This window comes from Orbicella franksi, chromosome 9, assembly GCF_964199315.1.
Source record: "Orbicella franksi chromosome 9, jaOrbFran1.1, whole genome shotgun sequence".
Lineage (NCBI taxonomy): Eukaryota > Metazoa > Cnidaria > Anthozoa > Scleractinia > Merulinidae > Orbicella > Orbicella franksi.
This window is the reverse complement of record NC_138153.1, coordinates 15103517-15123064: the sequence shown is the minus strand read 5'-3', so window position 1 is coordinate 15123064 and position 19548 is coordinate 15103517. Positions and strand designations below refer to the sequence as shown.

The 19548-nt window shown below is 41.5% G+C and overlaps 1 protein-coding gene, 1 long non-coding RNA gene and 1 other non-coding gene across 4 annotated transcripts in view; all 3 read left to right on the top strand.

Moving 5' to 3' along the window:
- The window catches only part of LOC145497048 (uncharacterized), a 10178-nt gene extending 7805 nt beyond the window's left edge, over window positions 1-2373 (top strand). For both annotated transcript variants that reach the window (XR_014050636.1, XR_014050637.1), the window contains exon 3: window positions 2229-2373. This is a non-coding gene — a long non-coding RNA (uncharacterized LOC145497048). The remainder of the gene's footprint in view (window positions 1-2228) is intronic.
- LOC145497037 (hephaestin-like protein) overlaps window positions 1-18136 on the top strand; it is a 30986-nt gene extending 12850 nt beyond the window's left edge. Inside the window, exons 2-14 of the mRNA XM_081476824.1 lie at window positions 2383-2816; window positions 3553-3852; window positions 4838-5159; window positions 5558-5744; window positions 6342-6579; window positions 7531-7698; window positions 9061-9270; window positions 9976-10219; window positions 11248-11487; window positions 12770-12995; window positions 14136-14456; window positions 14798-14960; window positions 15516-18136. Of these exons, the coding sequence (XP_081332950.1) occupies window positions 2383-2816; window positions 3553-3852; window positions 4838-5159; window positions 5558-5744; window positions 6342-6579; window positions 7531-7698; window positions 9061-9270; window positions 9976-10219; window positions 11248-11487; window positions 12770-12995; window positions 14136-14456; window positions 14798-14960; window positions 15516-15631 (3169 nt within the window). The 3' untranslated portion in view covers window positions 15632-18136. The remainder of the gene's footprint in view (window positions 1-2382; window positions 2817-3552; window positions 3853-4837; window positions 5160-5557; window positions 5745-6341; window positions 6580-7530; window positions 7699-9060; window positions 9271-9975; window positions 10220-11247; window positions 11488-12769; window positions 12996-14135; window positions 14457-14797; window positions 14961-15515) is intronic.
- Window positions 2031-2103, top strand: Trnat-ggu (transfer RNA threonine (anticodon GGU)). The gene has a single exon. It is a non-coding gene; the product is annotated as a tRNA-Thr (tRNA).
- Window positions 18137-19548: the final 1412 nt, after the last annotated feature.

Sequence of the window (19548 nt, the reverse complement as noted above, 5' to 3'; positions counted from 1 at the left end):
AAGTATATATGAAATAATTGATATTTGAACTGCGGTAGTAGATGAAAGTGAAGTATGATCATCGCAGTAAATTTTCCAATTTAAGCAACTGGAAAGAAGAAGGCTGAAAAAAATCAGGGCTTCAACGGGATTCGAACCCGTGACCTCCGCGATACCGGTGCGATGCTCTACCAACTGAGCTATGAAGCCACACATTGGGAGCGAGGTCAATTAATTGAGTTCATATCTTCCCGTGAGTGAAATGATGTGAAGTATATATGAAATAATTGATATTTGAACTGCGGTAGTAGATGAAAGTGAAGTATGATCATCGCAGTAAATTTTCCAATTTAAGCAACTGGAAAGAAGAAGGCTGAAAAAAATCAGGGCTTCAACGGGATTCGAACCCGTGACCTCCGCGATACCGGTGCGATGCTCTACCAACTGAGCTATGAAGCCACACATTGGGAGCGAGGTCAATTAATTGAGTTCATATCTTCCCGTGAGTGAAATGATGTGAAGTATATATGAAATAATTGATATTTGAACTGCGGTAGTAGATGAAAGTGAAGTATGATCATCGCAGTAAATTTTCCAATTTAAGCAACTGGAAAGAAGAAGGCTGAAAAAAATCAGGGCTTCAACGGGATTCGAACCCGTGACCTCCGCGATACCGGTACGATGCTCTACCAACTGAGCTATGAAGCCACACATTGGGAGCGAGGTCAATTAATTGAGTTCATATCTTCCCGTGAGTGAAATGATGTGAAGTATATATGAAATAATTGATATTTGAACTGCGGTAGTAGATGAAAGTGAAGTATGATCATCGCTGTAAATTTTCCAATTTAAGCAACTGGAAAGAAGAAGCCTGAAAAAAAAAAATCAGGGCTTCAACGGGATTCGAACCCGTGACCTCCGCGATACCGGTGCGATGCTCTACCAACTGAGCTATGAAGCCACACATTGGGAGCGAGGTCAATTAATTGAGTTCATATATTCCCGTGAGTGAAATGATGTGAAGTATATATGAAATAATTCATATTTGAACTGCGGTAATAGATGAAAGTAAAGTAAATTTTCCAATTTAAGAGAGGTCACGGGTTCGAATCCCGTTGAAGCCCTGATTTTTTTCAGGCTTCTTCTTTCCAGTTGCTTAAATTGGAAAATTTACTGCGATGATCATACTTCACTTTCATCTACTACCGCAGTTCAAATATCAATTATTTCATATATACTTCACATCATTTCACTCACGGGAAGATATGAACTCAATTAATTGACCTCGCTCCCAATGTGTGGCTTCATAGCTCAGTTGGTAGAGCATCGCACCGGTATCGCGGAGGTCACGGGTTCGAATCCCGTTGAAGCCCTGATTTTTTTCAGCCTTCTTCTTTCCAGTTGCTTAAATTGGAAAATTTACTGCGATGATCATACTTCACTTTCATCTACTACCGCAGTTCAAATATCAATTATTTCATATATACTTCACATCATTTCACTCACGGGAAGATATGAACTCAATTAATTGACCTCGCTCCCAATGTGTGGCTTCATAGCTCAGTTGGTAGAGCATCGCACCGGTATCGCGGAGGTCACGGGTTCGAATCCCGTTGAAGCCCTGATTTTTTTTTTTCAGGCTTCTTCTTTCCAGTTGCTTAAATTGGAAAATTTACTGCGATGATCATACTTCACTTTCATCTACTACCGCAGTTCAAATATCAATTATTTCATATATACTTCACATCATTTCACTCACGGGAAGATATGAACTCAATTAATTGACCTCGCTCCCAATGTGTGGCTTCATAGCTCAGTTGGTAGAGCATCGCACCGGTATCGCGGAGGTCACGGGTTCGAATCCCGTTGAAGCCCTGATTTTTTTCAGCCTTCTTCTTTCCAGTTGCTTAAATTGGAAAATTTACTGCGATGATCATACTTCACTTTCATCTACTACCGCAGTTCAAATATCAATTATTTCATATATACTTCATATCATTTCACTCACGGGAAGATATGAACTCAATTAATTGACCTCGCTCCCAATGTGTGGCTTCATAGCTCAGTTGGTAGAGCATCGCACTGGTATCGCGGAGGTCACGGGTTCGAATCCCGTTGAAGCCCTGATTTTTTTTTTTCAGGCTTCTTCTTTCCAGTTGCTTAAATTGGAAAATTTACTGCGATGATCATACTTCACTTTCATCTACTACCGCAGTTCAAATATCAATTATTTCATATATACTTCATAGAGTAGTCTAATTGGTAAGTAATTGGTTTGGTTTTGGTTTTACGACGCTTAATTGAAAACCGCTCTAGTGAAGTGGTACCAAAGCTAATACGAATCATGCTCGACAATCAAGTGTAAACTGCCGTAACAAAGACCATTCTTTTCACTTAATATAGCGATGCTGCAGTATTCACCGCAAGAGGCAGTCACACGATAGGGCGCGAATATAACAAGGTGGTGTATCGTGAGTACACAGACAGCACCTTCAACACGGAGAAGAACCACCCAGAATACCTTGGCTTCTTAGGACCCATACTTGAGGGTGAAGTGGGAGACGAGATTGTGGTCCACTTCAAGAACATGGCCAATGGAACCTTTTCAGTGCACCCGCACGGGGTCTTCTACAGAAAAGATTCGGAAGGTGCCCTGTACGCGGATGAGACGAGTGAGGCCAGCAAGAAAGATGATCACGTGCGGCTTGGCGAAAGGCACGAGTACACCTGGAAGCTTACTGAAAGCCACGCGCCAACATCGGACGATGATGACTGTCTCACGTGGATTTATCATTCGCACGTGTTGCCGCATAGGGATATCAACACTGGGTTGCTAGGTAACTATAAACATCAACTTCTCCTTGAAATAACAATGCTGTTACCCCTACGAAAGCCTGACACATGCCAGGAGATTTTTTTGAGTACAGTGTTCTGTTAAAACGGTTTATAGTTCTATAAATTTGCCTCATATTAGATTTAGGCGTAACGCATATTTTTAATGCAGTGTCGAAGGGTTACAGTCAGTTTCTCAGAGTTGATTGCACAGGTGATTGCATTGTTGCATTGCAGGTTCACCTCGTCACGTCTAAAGTTATGTTTTCGCAGTTGCCACTTACGGTAGTATTTGCCTGCGGGAGTATTTAATTACAATGCTTTACTTAGAATATAAAGATGGTCTCAAGAGTGGTCCATGACGGAACTGGTTGCTTATGACACGGTCGCAAGAAGAGATTGTACTGTAGTTTTATCTTCGTGGTCTCGACTTGTGTTAAGTGCTACCCCTTTCTTTGCACTGCCCCTTCATTGTCATTATCATCAGTGAGGCTAGATTGAAACATAAACTGGACCGCTACTGTATGAGGAAGTTAATGACGTTTTAAATTCTTGTTTGTACACATTGCGTACCTACTTTTTATCCTGAACTTCTATACGCTTACTTTGCACTGTCCCTTCATTGTCATTTTCATCGGTGAGCCTAGACTGAAACAGAAACTGAAGTGCTACTCTGCGAGAAGTCAATGACGTTTTGAATTCCTTTACGCATTGCGTTCCTATTTTTTATCTTGATTTCAGGTATTCTACTGACTTGCAAAAAGGGAGCTCTGGAATCCGCCAAGAGGGTGGACAAAGAATTCTTAGGTTTGTTCACGGTGCTAGATGAAAACGAAAGCTGGCTCCTTGACAAAAACATCCAGGAATATTGTAACGACCCTTCGGGAGTCGACAAAGATGATGAAGATTTTAAGGAAAGCAATAAGATGCATGCTATTAATGGTTATTTCTACGGAAACGTGCCCGGTTTGGATATGTGCCTGGGAGATTCCGTCAGATGGCATTTGGCCGGGATTGGGAATGAAGTGGATCTTCACACGGGTGAGATATTGGAAATGTTCATAATTAAATAAGTAAGAATATAAATAATTGAACAATAGCTAGCTGACTGAGTGTATGACTGACTCTTTCTGTACTGACTGACTGTCTGAATGATTGACTAACTGACCCAGTGACTGATTGGATGACTGCCTGACTGTTCGACTGACTGACTGACTGACTGACTGACTGACTCAGTGACGGACTGACTCAGTGACTGACTGACTGACTGACTCAGTGACTGATTGAATGACTGACTGACTGTCTGACTGACTGACTGACTGACTCAGTGACTGATTGGATGACTGTCTGACTGTTTGACTGACTGACTGACTGACTGACTCAGTGACCGACTGGATGGCTGTCTGACAAACTGATTAACTAAGTGACTGACTGACTTACTGACTGACCGATTGACTGACGGGCGGACTGACTGATTGGCCTATTACATAAACACATAAAGAGAGACGAAAAAGCGAGAAAGGAAGGAATGAGGAATGAAAAATGTAACAAAGTAACAATGGAAGAGTGAAGAATGAAACAATGAAAAAAGAAAAGGTAAAGAAAGGCAGAACTGAAGAAAGAAAGAAAGAAAGGAAGAGAGAAAGAGAGACAGAAGGTAGACAAAAAGAGAGCAAGAAATGTCGGGAAATGAGTAAATGGATGCATAACGAAGCAGATAAATAAGCCAAGAAAAACTGCGTTAGTTGAAGATACACTGACAGATGGATGTTTTGTCCAAGATTATAACACGGTGATCTTTGCCTGGGCTGACTGTAAATGCTTCACATAAAGATTTTATCAATTGACAGTCGGATGATCGCTTCAGTTCCCGCTTCAAGCGTGATACTCGAGTAACTGGCAACTAGCTTTTATCTTAATTTGTAATTCGCTCTGCATGTATTTGTATCAAGGACTCCTAAGATTTTGTGACACCACTTTTATTTTTCCTTGTTTATTTTACTTAATATGTATTTTGTTCCTGCAGCTTATTTCCATGGACAGTCTTTCAAGGTGGACGGCCATCGCAAAGACGTGGCTTCCCTCCTGCCCGCCACTTTCGTGACCGCGTCTATGACGGCCTTGAATCCCGGTACGTGGATGCTTAATTGCCTTGTCAACGATCATTACAACGCCGGTATGTACGCCTTGTTCAACGTCACCAAGTGTGACGGTAAAACCGGTCATGTGCCAACCGTGAGTGGCGGGAAAACGCGGACGTACTACATTGCGGCAAATGAGGTACAGTGGAATTATGGGCCTTCTGGAATGAACAACATGGATGGGCAGAGTTTAACAAAACCAGACAGGTAAGCTCTTGAAATAATTATTCAATTTACTGACGAAATGTAGTCATTTCGATTTTAATGTTCCCCAGTATGTGCAGCTTAAATTATTCTATCTAGATCTATAGTGACCACTAACTGTTCCTTCATAAGGCCAGTATGATAGTGGATGGGATAAAATGGGGTTTTATTCTTAGAGATCGACGCCCATGAAGAATTTTTAAGCGTCCGTTTGCTTCTTTCCTGTTTGGTTTGCCCGACTGCTTTACAACTAATACAAACAAACGAACAAACAAACAAACAAACAAACACACAAACACCTTCTTTCCACAGCATCTCAGAATTTATCTGATTGCCTTTACTAAGAGACACTTTGTCTCTCGCACATTCCCGTAAATTGCCTGTTTCCTTTCTCGTTTTAGCGACTCGGCAGTTTTCTTTGCTCAAGGTGATCACAGAATTGGAGGAACGTACCTGAAAGCATCTTATGAGGAGTACACTGACGGCACCTTTACAACAAAAAAGGGAAAACCGGAGTATCTTGGATTCCTCGGCCCGGTTATTCGAGCCGAAGTTGGCGATGTGATCGAAGTAGTCTTCAAGAACAATGTAGGTTCTGTGGCTTTGGTTTCATTGTATGCTTTATGATACAGATGTTGTACGTGCGCGAAAACAATAAAAGTAGGATTTTCGTGTTTGACTAAGAAGTGCGATGGCCTCATGGCTCAAGAGGATCAAGAGGTCTGGGTTCGAGCCCTAGCCAGGGTCATTGCGTTGTGTTCTTGGGAAAGACATTTTACTCTCACAGTGTTTCTCTCCATCCAGGTGTATAAATGGGTACTGGTGAATTTAATGCTGGGGGATAACCCTGCGACGGACCAGCATTCCATCGGGGGGGGGGGGGGGGGAGGGATAGAAATACTCCTAGTCGCTTCAGGCTACGGGTATCTGAGATACGCTCCGCGGCGGCACGGTTCATCTTGACCCAATGTCGACCATTAACTGTCTTTCTCGGTGTGTGTGTGTGTGTGTGTGTGTGTGTGTGTGTTTTTTTTTATAAATAAAACGATCTGTTCTTGCCAATCAGAGCGTGCACATAATATGAACTGTGTCATGCGCTGGTTGTTGTCTTTTGTTTTTAAAAAAAGCTCTAATAAGCAATATTTTTGTTCGTTTGTTTTACTTTTGATTTTATTCCTTGCGCAGGCTTCCTACAACTACAGTATACAACCACACGGAGTGTTCTTCAATAAGTCAAACGAGGGAGCCTGGTACCAGGATGGTACATCCGGGGCCCAAAAAGCCGACGATATTGTGCGACCAGGCCAGATGTACACCTATCGCTGGACAGTGCCCAAGGAAGTGGGTCCCACCGAAAATGACGCACAGTGCATCACGTGGGTGTACTATTCCAGTCTTGATCCAGTCAAGGACACGTATTCAGGTGAGTCCTTATTTGGCTGGAAATGAATCGAGAGCGCCGGAAAAGTTGTCAAGAATTGAAATACCTACTCTCAGTTAATTCTGGAATATTCTCTTTGAATAAGCCAATTTCGATATATTAAAAGTTCTACCTTGGCTCCGAGGCTTGAGGGAATGAAACAAAAGAAATCGTATTGAGGTTTACGAATGAATAATTTAGTTCTTTTGTTTTGTTCCGCTAAGCCTCGTAACCAAGTTAGAATTATAATATATCGAAAATGGTCTATTTAAACTAACTTTAATCTAGTATTAAGGTTTTTTCACTCCTTGGGAAGTGAGAAAAGATGAAGGAACGAGTTCGAAATTCCTACTCGTTCATAGTTTTCATAATTCACTATTAAATTTCGCTCGTTTAATAGACAGGCAAGGCTTCAATTCGCCTGCGAAAAGGCTCCAGCGAGCGCGAAAAAATGAATTTGGCGAACGAAGCGAGGGAGCATGTATTCTCCAAGGGAGGATAGGTACATTCTACGGCCTCCCCGTCCCGTCCCGCTCCGATCGTTTCGCTCTCCGAATTCTTCAGTTTCGCGCTCGTCCGCTCGCTTAGCTCGCCGTTTTTTTCCCGTCCTCGCCGGGAACCTGTTCGCAGGCTAGGCTTCAACATGAATTGAAGCCCTCCATTCTGCGGCAGAGAACGTGAGCCACGGAGGTGAATTGTTCTCGTACACATTGCACGTCGATCGTTTTTGATATGATTAGTAATAAAATATATTTCAGTCTTAAACCAAAAGCCTAAACGAGTCGAGTTAATCGCACAAGACTTGCGTTATATTTTGATTTTCACTTCGCAAAGAGATTCCCCTGCGTTTCCATTGATGGAAGGAAGAACTTTGTAATTTAATTAACATTCGTTTAGAGGAATGGTCAGTTACTTTGTGTGTTAAACACATTTGCAATTTGGTTTTTTTGGCAGGTCTGTTTGGTCCATTGCTAACGTGTAAGAAGGGAACATTGAAGGATGACAACACGCAGAAGAACATTGACAAAGAATTTGTACTGCTCTTCACCGTGACAGATGAGAGCGAGTCTTGGTATCATGATGAAAACAAGAAAAAAGCGAATAACCCAAATCAGATAGTTGGTATGTTAGAGCCTTTTTTTTTTTTGCCACGATGATCGTTAACGATCGTCAGTAATCGACATTCGTCGTACGTGATCGTCAACGATCGGGCATGGTCATCAGTCATCGTGAGTGGCCGTCACCGATCGTCAGCTTTCGTCACTGATCGTTGGGGATTGTCATTGATTGCTAGTGAACGTCTACGATCGTCACTGATCGTCAGCGATCTTAAGTGATCTTTTAAATCTTCAGTGATCGCTGGTGATCGTTGACCAACGTAAGCAGTTACGATGACTAGTTTTCCTATCACCGCTGCAATCCCTTGTCGGTAATCAGTAGATCCGTGGCTAAAGACTCGGGGCTCATGTGGACACAAGAGTAGTCGTTAAGAGTTAGTAGTCGGAAGTTGCTCCTGTACCTTACTTACTTCTTACTTACTTAGTCCTCTTCATCCCGGGTGGGACATAAGGCGTCAACGATTCGTTTCCCGGTCCTCTGCAAAATGTTTTGCCTAGCCCCATGTTAAGTCTATATAAGGCATCCGTTTTAGCTCGGCCATCACAGTCCGTCTCCAAGTTGTTCTGGGCCGCCCTTGCTTCCTTCTTCCAGCTGGTGTCCATCTGAGGGCAGTCTTGGGGATACGATTCTGGTTCAGTGTAAAGACATGTCCTAGCCATCGGATCTGGCGGCGTTTAATCTCCAGCGCTCCCGTACCTTGGCATCTAGGAATCTTGTCAGCTGATACACTCAGACTAGTACTTAGTCTCTTTCTCAGCCGTTAGTTCTGTCGTCACGCAACGCTTGTCTTCTATTGGTAAGAAGCGTTGTGTGACGACCCAAGTGGGACTAACTTCTGCTTGAAGACGTTGCGTGTTGCGAAGGCGGTCAATTAGCACATATTTCTTCATTTAAACCAGTTTCTTTTTTCACGCAAACAGAGAAACGTACTAACCAACGACCCGCCACCTAAACAACCAGAAACTTTGAGTGGAGGGTGCTTTTGAAGGTTCTCAATAATTTTACTTCAGAAAAAACGGTCCCAATGGCTTTGATGACGTACGATGATAAACTTGCCAGAGTGGTCCGGAAAAAATTGGATGAAACTGTCGCTTAGAATCAAAACAACATGAGACGGATTCCCAATATAGTTCATCACTTGTAAAAGATGATCTGTCCTGTTTTTATTATTAATACTAGAACCTTTCCCTACGGACGCCTCCATAATACCGACATCTATATAACAGCCAGTTCACTTAATTCCAGAGAAACCAGGATCTATAGTAAAGACTGCCTCCACGATATATACTGACACAAGCACTCAGCTGTCCCCTTTGGTGCCCGTATTAAAGAAGTTTGACTGTGTTATGTTTCTCGATATTTCAGAGGACGAGGACTATCTGGAAAGCAACAAAATGCACGGTATTAATGGATATCTGTACGCTAACCTGCCTGGTTTGGAGTTGTGCTTGGGTGACAGAGTTTCTTGGCATTTGATTGGCTTAGGAAACGAAGTGGATATGCATACGGCTTACTTCTATGGAAACACGTTTACATACAATGGCAATATGAAAGATACTGTTAGCCTTCTACCAGGTAACATAGACAAAACATAGAAAGGCTTCTGGGACCATCTGCTTGTTTTGAGTTGTATCTTGTACGGAAACATGTCTTATTTTCTCAAAACGGATTGCGACTGTTTCGTAAGTGGGGAATGGTAAAGGAGGTGGGGGGTGGGGTTAGACTACAAGCACGCAGTCCCTACTTTTAATCCCTCGTAGATATGTGAAAAAATAACCACAGGGCGGATAATACCTGCCTTCATTTTACTTGTTGCTCACATTTTCTGAATGAATTTATATGAATTTATATTTTATATATCTATGTATTTTTTATATGAATTTATATGTTACCTTCGAATTTCGCAAATTTCTAGATCTGTTCAGTGTGCCTATTGGTCTCAGAACTTGCTCAAGCTAAATATGTAACGCCAGCGTTCAATTCCAAAGGAAAATACGCAAAACTAGCCGCCGTCGTTCGCGCTCTCCAAAATACGCAGAATTTATAGTCATTTCACGTTGTTGTTGTTGTGCAGAGGACGGCAAAGAAATGTACAAAGATTTATAACGCACGTGCACAGCCATTGTCCTACTAATTAAACCTTTTGTTTGGTGTCGTTCTCCTTGCTGTTGCCGTCGTGGTTTTAAGCTCTCTAATAATTATTTGATGACACGCGGGCGTCACTCGACAGCGTTAAAACAAAGAAACCCTTACATGTGTTTAATGTTTATCTCATTTCAGGAGTCTTCGCAACGTTGGAAATGACTCCAGATAACTTGGGAGAATGGGCAATAGTCTGCAGAACCAATGATCACTACTCTGCTGGGATGCTCGCGAAATACACCGTGAAGGCTTGTGGGAAGACGCCGACCACAATGCCACCTGGGAAGGTTCGTCGGTACTATATAGCGGCGGTTGAGCTGGAATGGGACTACGCACCCAGTGGAAGAGACCTCATAGATGATGTAACGCTTAGCGAGAGCGAGTCAGTATAAGTTCTCACGTCTTTGTTATGAAAACTGTCTTCGGATGGTCATGCAAAGCTTTGATATGGAAGAATAAGCGTCGTGTGATCATCTAAAGAGTGATCATGGTCACGCAAGTAACCTTTTTGAGAGGAGAGAGGTTGCGTGACGATGTACTAAATGACCACGAGTGACTGAGAGAAGTGTTTGTCCCCAGTTATTCGAACTATCGAGAAATAGATACTTCTTTTTTCTCCATACTTTGGGTTTTTAGTTGACGGTTTAGGTTTGACCCGAGAATGAAAGGTTTAGGCTTACTTTCACTTACTTCACTTGCGTTATAGAGCTGTTAATTTAAATTCATGATTCCTGGGCCAATATATCACGAACTTAGGCTCGACGCGTCAATAATTATCCGAAAATGCTGTATTGGAATTCAACGAATCAGTTTTAGGAGACAGCTTAGCTCCAGTCTTTTTACAGATCCTCTATTTTCTCTGAGATGGTCAAGGGCGCGAGTAAAGTAAAAAAAGCAGGTATTGAACGAGTGAAGTAAACGGGGTGGGGGCTTTCGCTCTCGCGCTTCTTTGCTCGTCCTCGCTTTCCTCGCGTGGCTATAGCTAAAAAATTGAAACGGCTGTGGACAGACGAACTTAGGTGTAGGAGATATCTCGAAGGGGCAGTCTATTCAAGTTTTGACTATGGTTGGGAGTGAGCAGGGGTATTGTTGATTGGGTGCTAAAATTGCAAAAATTAATAATGTTGGGTAAAACATCTAACAATATTGTAGTAAACAGTCGACCTTTTTCTCATCGTTCATTGGTTGGATAAACCATCTGATATGTACATTGTTAAAATATTCGGTAAGGTTTGCGACGTCTTCACATGTTCAAAAACAAACAAGCAAATAACACAAACCCAATTTACTGATGGTCAGGTGAACCGAAGGTAGTGGTTGTGTAGTTTTTTTTGTTTCCACCTTGAGCAAACCTCGCGTTACCAGGTTACCATATTTTAATTTATTTTATCCATGTCATCCTTCTTTTAGAGAAGCTTCAACGTTCACCGTGCGTGGCGAAAAGCGAATTGGTCCAAAGTACAAGAAGGTGGTTTACCGCGAATACACTAGTGCCCAGTTTACGGAGAGAAAAACTAGGACCGCGGCTGAAAGACACCTGGGGGTACTGGGTCCGATACTGCACGCCGAAGTCGGAGACACGGTCGAGGTGATGTTTAAAAACATGGCTTCCAGGAAGTTTTCTATGCATCCACACGGGCTGTTTTACAGGTACGCGTTGGAAGCCATGGAGACACTGAAAAATCTCGAGCAAGTGCTTTTTACTATCCAGGCCCTGTGTTTGACTTTAAAATTAATTGCACAAGCTATTGCCCACCAAGAAAGATCATACACAACCTAAAGGTCAGAAAAAGCCCCCCCCCCGAAAAAAAATGCCCAATCACCCCCTCCCCCTCAAAAGATAATGGCCCGTCCCTAACAAGATATATCAACAGGACCCGATAATGTCTTCAGCCCTTAAGGTAAAGTTTACATACGAGCCCCATCAAGCCGGGGCTTATCCCGGTTTCAGTAGCATGAAGTGACTAGGAGTATTTCTACTCCCCCCTGGATGGGATGCCAGTCCAGCGCAGGGTTACCCCCAGCATTAAATTCGCCGATACCCATTTATACATCTGGGTGAAGAGAAGCACTGTGAGAGTAAAGACACAATGTCAACACAATGTCCCCGGCCTAACCTGGAACCGAGACCGCTCGATCCGGAGACGAGCGCACTAACCATGAGGCCACCGCACCTCCCTGCAGCCCTAATTGTGCTAGAGGTTTAGAGATTAAAATTTGTGAAGGCTTTTCGCAGCTAAGCGGGTTAAGATTCCAGAGCCTGCACCTTGATGCGGCTTGGAACAAGGTAAAGGAAAACTTGGAATTAAGCGTTGTTTTAATGAAGGTCAAAGGATTATTGTGATAGTGAGGGTCGCTGTTATTTTGTGTGCGAAATCAGTTGAAAACGTCTTAAAAATAAACAACATGAATAATAAGTTTGTTAGAAAGGACATACCTTCTATGGGAGAAAATGAGGGTTGAAATACATCGCGAAAAATTCAGTTTTCGCCCAGTAATTAGAAACGTTTTCAGAGTCAAAACGTCAAGAATAGTGTGCGCTTCACTTATTTCGATGTTGCTATGGCAACGAATGTTCTTAATTAACAGGTTGACTCTAAAAGTCCTCCAACTATTGTAATGATCGGGCTAGTTGTGCATACATACCGAGGTCTATGTTAAAGGAGCTACGCCACGTTTTGCGCATCTTGAAAAGCTCGGGCTAAAGTTTTCAATTCTTTGTTTGTAATCCGTGTCAATCTTCTCCATCCTTAACCATCCTTATTCCTTTATTCTTTATTATTATCTCTTTGGTGTTTTTCTATCTTAGTAAACTACTTTTTTTAGGTTTCCTTCAATTTAAAGGTGATTTTGTTCGTGGCCAAAATAACATAAAATACCGTGATTGAGCTCTTTTAATCTTCTCATTTTTCCCTCCATCTTCGTCTTTTAGCAAACAGAACGAGGGCTCCGATTACAACGACAACACAACGGCTGAAGATAAAATTGATAACGCAATTGAGCCGGGAAAGATTTATAAGTACACCTGGAAGGTCCCTGAACGCGCGGGTCCCGGGGCGAATGGTCCAAAGTGTGCCACGTGGGCCTATTATTCTGACGTCAACCCAATAAAAGACACCAACAGTGGACTGGTAGGACCGCTGGTCATCTGCAAGAAGGTCAGACTTACTATCTTAGTCGATAGAGTTTCGTGATTATGGCTGAATTCAGTGAGGTTAAACATGCCACTGTATAGCCTCTCTGACGTAAAAGGGTAAAGGTCAAGTCAGCGTTCGAGTTCACTGGCCCATCAGACCTGAGCTTATCCCAGTTTTTGTAGCATGAAGCGACTAGGAGTATTTTTACCCCCCCCCCCCTGGAAGGGATACTAGTCCATCACAGGGTACCCCCCTAGCATTAAATTCAGAGTATTGGTATTTGATTGGATGATGATCATCGGAAACTGCTCGAGTGCCTCATCGAAGATTTTACGTTAAACCACCAGCCTCGAACCCAGACTTAAACAACCTCTGTGAATAGAGCGTTTTTGTATTCTCGGTATTGGACTGGAACTAGCTTGAAATGGAGGCTAATGCGGGGGAATATCATTGAAAAGAGATCAATGTCATTTGCATTCGAAAAGACTCCCTGCATTAGCCTCAGTTGCAAGCTAGTTCCAGTCCAATACCGAGAATACGAAAATGGTCTGTTACGTGCTTCCTTGTGTAACCCCTCAATGGCAACACTGAGGTCGCCTCTACAGAATGTAATAGGAGTGTTACTTTGTTAACTAAGGAAACACTCGTAAACAGAAATGCTTTACTAATATGTCCCACATAATCTAGATCTGCCTTGTTTGTTTTTTTTTTACATCAGTATATTTCACACAAATGGGGCTTTTCGCGCGCGCTGATTGGCTAGCTCGGAAGTGATTAGCAAGTATTACACTACTGAAAATGTTAAGAAAAAATGCTACGATTACGGACTGGAAAAAAACATCCCAAACTTCAGAAGCGCAATTCTGATACATAGCCGACTAGGCGTATACTCAAGTCTGATGTTATAGAAACAGAAGGGAAAGGGAGTTGGAAGAAGAAGAAAAAGAATCTTTTATGTGAAAGCAAGTTCTTCCAGAAAAGTAAGCCATAAAACGACAGAAATCTATAAGAGTGATCGTGCGGGATCATTCGGGACAGTGCCCGGTCCAAAACTAGGAGAATACTGGACTGGCTATGGAGCAATCTGATTGGTTGATTGTAGTTATTGGCCCTCTGAACTAACTTAGTTGTGTAACAATTGTTTGTTATTATTCAAAGCAGAATACGCTGACGGAGGCAAATACAAGAAAAGATGTCCATCGAGAATTTGCGCTGATGTTCACCGTCCTTGATGAAAATGAAAGCTGGTACTTGGACGAGAACATCGACAAATATTGCACGAATCCTGGAAATAAGGACAACCTCAAGGCAGACGAGGACTTTCAGGAGAGCAACAAGATGCATGGAATCAACGGCTTTGTGTTTGGCAATTTGAAAGGTTTGGAAATGTATCAGGCAGAGCAAGTGGACTTTTATCTCGTTGGTATGGGAAATGAGGTTGATATGCACACCGTTCACTTTCACGGACAAACATTTATTCATGTAAGTAACATTAGGTGATATGTGCATGTTATTTACCGGCGTGGAAGTCTGTACAAAAAGACATACTTTTGTTGTACAACCGAAGCTATTGTTTCTACAGGTTTATTTTGGGTGTTATAGCAATGTCTTGTTAATAAACAAGCTGAGAGGATAATACCAATAACACCATCACTACTGATGATTTTTTTCAGAATTAGAATGATTTTGTTTTAGATATTCGCTTTCAAATATACTAAATAAGTCAAGTGAAAATTGCACAGTAGACTATAAATTGAAATTATGTAATTAATTTGTGAGTTGATTCCTATTCGCTTCATTTTTATTTTCAAATACTTTGACAGAAATCTGTTGCAATTGGCTACCATCGTGAGGACGTGTACGATCTCTTTCCCGGAGTCTTTGCAACCGTGGAGATGATTCCAGACAGTGTGGGAGTCTGGTTGCTTCACTGTCACGTGAACGATCACATGACTGGTGGTATGGAGGCACTTTACACCGTTCATGGTAAGTATGATGGGATGAAGAGCACTTGTATAATAACTGTTTTATCCGCAAAGTAAATTTTGTTTCTGTGAAAAGTGAATTTATTGGTCATCTGACAAAATTGAGCAAAATTATGAAGAGTTGTTCATGGACTCGGAATTTAACCAATGAAAGAGGACTTTTCGAAGTTCTCTTACCGAGTCTTTGAAGATTCTGAATTTATTTTGCTTTCAGTTCTCGGATTTTCTTCATTTTCGTCAATCGACAAATTTGCGTTGCGTTCCATTTAAGTACAGCTGGACCCCGCTAATTCGAATTCCCCGTTATTTCGAACTCAAAACCGTTTCCTTTGGATTTGCCCTTCATTCATTTACTATCAGTTATTTCAAACTCCCGCTACTGCGAACTACTTTCCGTTTCCCCTGAGCTGACTTCGAAATAGCGGGGTTCAACTGTACATTAATTGTCATTTATCTTTGCTTGTGACGCATCACCGATAACACACCCTTAACCCTATTTAACGATCAATCTGACGGTGACATACCAACCGGTGATTATGTTTTTAACTCGAAACAGACGCATCGCTGAAACCAACCACTGGTTCCATTGATCCAGAAAGCACCGCGGTCTCACATATGGCGAGCAGCTTCTACGTTAGTTTGTTGTTAGTTGCTGCTGTAATTTTGTACTGAAAGCTTGGTTAAGGACCGGAGCAGAAACCAGATGAACGACTGAAAAGGACCCAAGAAAATGTAAACTTACAACTTGCATTTTCAATAATCGGCTTACTAACTTACCAGTGAAAAGACCACGTGACTAACGAATGAACGGACGGACGACAGACGGACGGAAGGACGGACAGTCGGTCGACCGACTAACTTACTAGTGAACAGACCACGTGACTGACGCATTGACTGACGGAAAGACGGACGGACCGACGGCCTAGCAAAAGTAGATTAACTCTCACAATCAAATACAAAACAGCAACGACAACAACAATAACAAAAACAACAACGACAAAAGGTTCATGAATGGGCTCTGCATGACTAACTGACCAAAGGAGCAAACGAGCAAACAAACAAACGGATAAACGGACAAACAAGCGAGTAATCGTCTGTTAACTTTTACGTTAGCTTTGTAGCAAAATTTGTTAGGAACGTTTTACTTTTAGCGACGTGGGGTACGGTAAAATCTAATGCTGTAGATAGACTAAGCAGTATTTGTTTAAGAAGCATGCTTGTCTTTGCAACAGACAAAAAACAAGGATCGACTGCGAAATGTAGATTAAAATTTTAAAAGTTAGAGCGGAATTTAGCACATCTGAGTAGACCATCATGGCTAACACATGGATTCGGATGTGCTGTAATCCACCATACCATTGGCACATGAATTTAGCCATAACTCAGTCATGGAGCGTTTAACCCCTAAATTGCTCATACAAGTGCACAGAAAACACGATGTGGTTAGTACGGGGACAAATTTCATCAAAGTATGGCTTTCGATGTGCCTGTTGGGTGTGTTACGTCCGCAAGTTATTATCGTGAAATGCACAGCCGCCATCATTTTTTTCCAGCTTTTGTAAACTTAGAGATATTTGTAAGACAACGCGATTCACGTTAAAGAAATTAAAAATCACATTTCTTTGTCACATTATTGCTTTGTAAAATTGATTACATGAAAAGGAGGTGAAGCATTAGTGACGGGCAACTCTAATGATTGACGCTGTTTCGTGAAAACTAAACATAACAACAAAGAATTCTGGGAAAATGCTGTTTTGATCGTTACTACTGATAAAGTAACGAGTTCTGACAAAGAACTGAATGCGTATGTACATGTACACAGTACTTCATAGGCAAAGAACTGTCGACGAGACTAAATTCACATTTCATTATACGTCTCCTTGCCTTTAGAATTACCCTAGCGAGTCGAGGGCTATAGTGATTTCCTGACCTCAGTGGAGAGTGAGACAGACAAACTCGTCCAGCATCTAAAAATATCCACGACTAGATAACGTGACCAGTAAAGCAAGTCATTTGGTGAGCAAATGGCGGAGTAATTTCCAGCACAAAACAACTGGCATTTGAATCCGTAGTCGCTTGTTGAAAGCTCGCACTGCGAGTCATTTTACCCCCGCAGTGGTCGTTAATTAATCAGTGGTTTATAGCTAACTTAGGTGAATTTGAAAAACGCTGGCTTTGCGTTATGGTGTGGACTGAAAACATTTTTAATCCAAAACGTCAAGGGTGTACTCAAGCGTTTCTGGCACCGGTGATTGCTGCGTTTTCAAATTTCTCCGGCGTAATGTGGACGGAAAACTTTTGATGCGTTTTTAGAGTGAAGAATCTCGGGGTAGTGTGAATGGAGCCTAATAGCTCTTATTGCATTTGAGCCTGCGGTCAAATATTCCTTTGTTTAAAAAGGCATACAAACGAGGCGAAAGGGTCAATACAATGCAGAATTACCCTTTTGCCTCGTTTGTATGTCAAACCGCTGATAACTTCAATAACAGCTATTTTCAATTATTACTATTGGCACTACCAGTGGAAGTTGTTGTTCTTAATGCGTCCAATTTTAGACAACAAATTTGCTTGTGCAAGGGTTGCAGAACCATCTCAGTTATATTTCTGTTGATTTAAGAGACCTTTGAATATAATTCCTTGAATTTTTCAGAAAGCTTTTGAAGAAAAAATTCATTTGTGGTTGTTAATTTCAAATAGCACTGCAAATCGTGTGATTACCTAAGCTAATGTCGATTTGTCGACATAAGAACTATTGTTTGCTCAAATGCATTATTACTTCGCAATGAAAGCTTGTCAGTCGATTGTATGTGTCGCTGCTTATTTGCTTAGAAGCTAATACAAAGGCTTCCTCTTTATCTGCGGCTGCTTTGAATGAACTACTAGTAAGATTAGATATCCAAATAAAGATCTTCTAACTCATGCCATCTATCTATGCACCGGTACGTTTTTCCAGCTAGGAACCGATTATTGGAGAAATCATACATGTGCAAGGGCTTACTGTAAAACATCATCAGTACAAATTGGGTTTTCACTAAAATAAGAAAAAAATGAATAGAGGGAATATTGGAAAAGTTAGGTATTGCGAAGCATGCAATAACAATAATTTGAATGTTGTTTTTTTATCGGATACAAATCTGGTCTTGTGTTGACATTGCTAGTAAAGTAAAGCAAGGTAAAGTATGTGTCAATTTTTTTCAGCTTCATAGAAACTAATTGGAAAGGCGATCCCTTCTGAAGAAAAAGAAAAGAAACTGTTACTAGTAGGTAATTATGTGCTCGACGTCCAAAGTAATTTTGGGCCCAAATTCAGTTGCATGCGAAGAGACTTCATGTACTTTACAAGGAGAGAAAGTTTGGATGATCTCAATGTTGAACTTTCAGTTAAGCGTTTTCGGTTTTGTCCACTTTTAATTTGTGCACGCGGACAATTTAAGGCCAAAGCCTCTGAGGTTATTTTTTTTCTCGGCCACTGGCCTTAACTTTGGAATTAAACAGGTATATGTTAAAAAGTCCATCCTGCGCTAGCATTTCCTCCAGGGAACAAACGAATCCGACTGCTACCATTGCAAAGATTCATTTCGCAATTTTTAATTAACTGCTTTCTCAGCATATTAAAACTAAGGGCAAATTTAAAGGCAGAAAATATGCTACACTTTTCTAAAACAGTTTGAAAACCCCGGTTTTTCTTTAACTCTTTTCTGCCCTAGGCAGCTGTTTCGATGTTCTATTAAAACTTTGACGGAAAGTTCGTTTGCACATCCATTCATAGTAGAACTCTTTGTCCACAATGAACTTCACTCAAAACACCCTGACGTCAAATTCTACATTTAAATCCAAGTTCATCATTTACGAAGCGATCATCTGTTCAGTCGGTGGTATAACACATTTTAAATTATGTTACAGTCAAACTATTTTCCTTTAATGTTACTGCTTTTGAACCCAACATCCGTTGCAGCTCAACTGAGAGCAATTTCGTCAAATTTTGATCTTTTGACATGTCCGGTTTTTAATAAAGCACTTTGAATTTCTTCTGACATTTCCGCGAAGCAAACTGACGGCTCTTTAGTTTATAGCCTTGCGATCACGTCAGCTTTATTTGCTTTGAGATTGTGATAATATAACAGTGAAGAAACTCTTAAATGCGTTTGTGATATTTCGCAACTCGTTGGATCATCATCTAAGAGGTGCGTCTGATGTCTTTGTCGATGAATACTTCCAACTTCACTGGTGAATTCAGTGACACTTCCAGATCTCTCGCTCACACGGAGCTGCTAATAGTCGCTGTGTACAAGATGGTTTTGTCTCCGCTAACAGTGTTCGGCAACGGTCTCTTAGTTTTAACAGGTTGTGTGGATCCGCTGAGAAGCTTCCGTACGCCATCGTCTTTGTTCCTGCTCTCAATGTCAGCAGCAAACGTTTTCACTGGAGCGATTGTAGCTCCGATTTTCGCAGCTGTGGAATACAACCGGTTCTTTGGACGAAACCATTTGCTAAATCTCGCTAAAGTGGGATCTTCATTGTCATTGCTTACTCTTAATATCTCCTTTGGAATGGTTTTCGCTTTAGCTGTCGATTGTTTCATCGCTGTT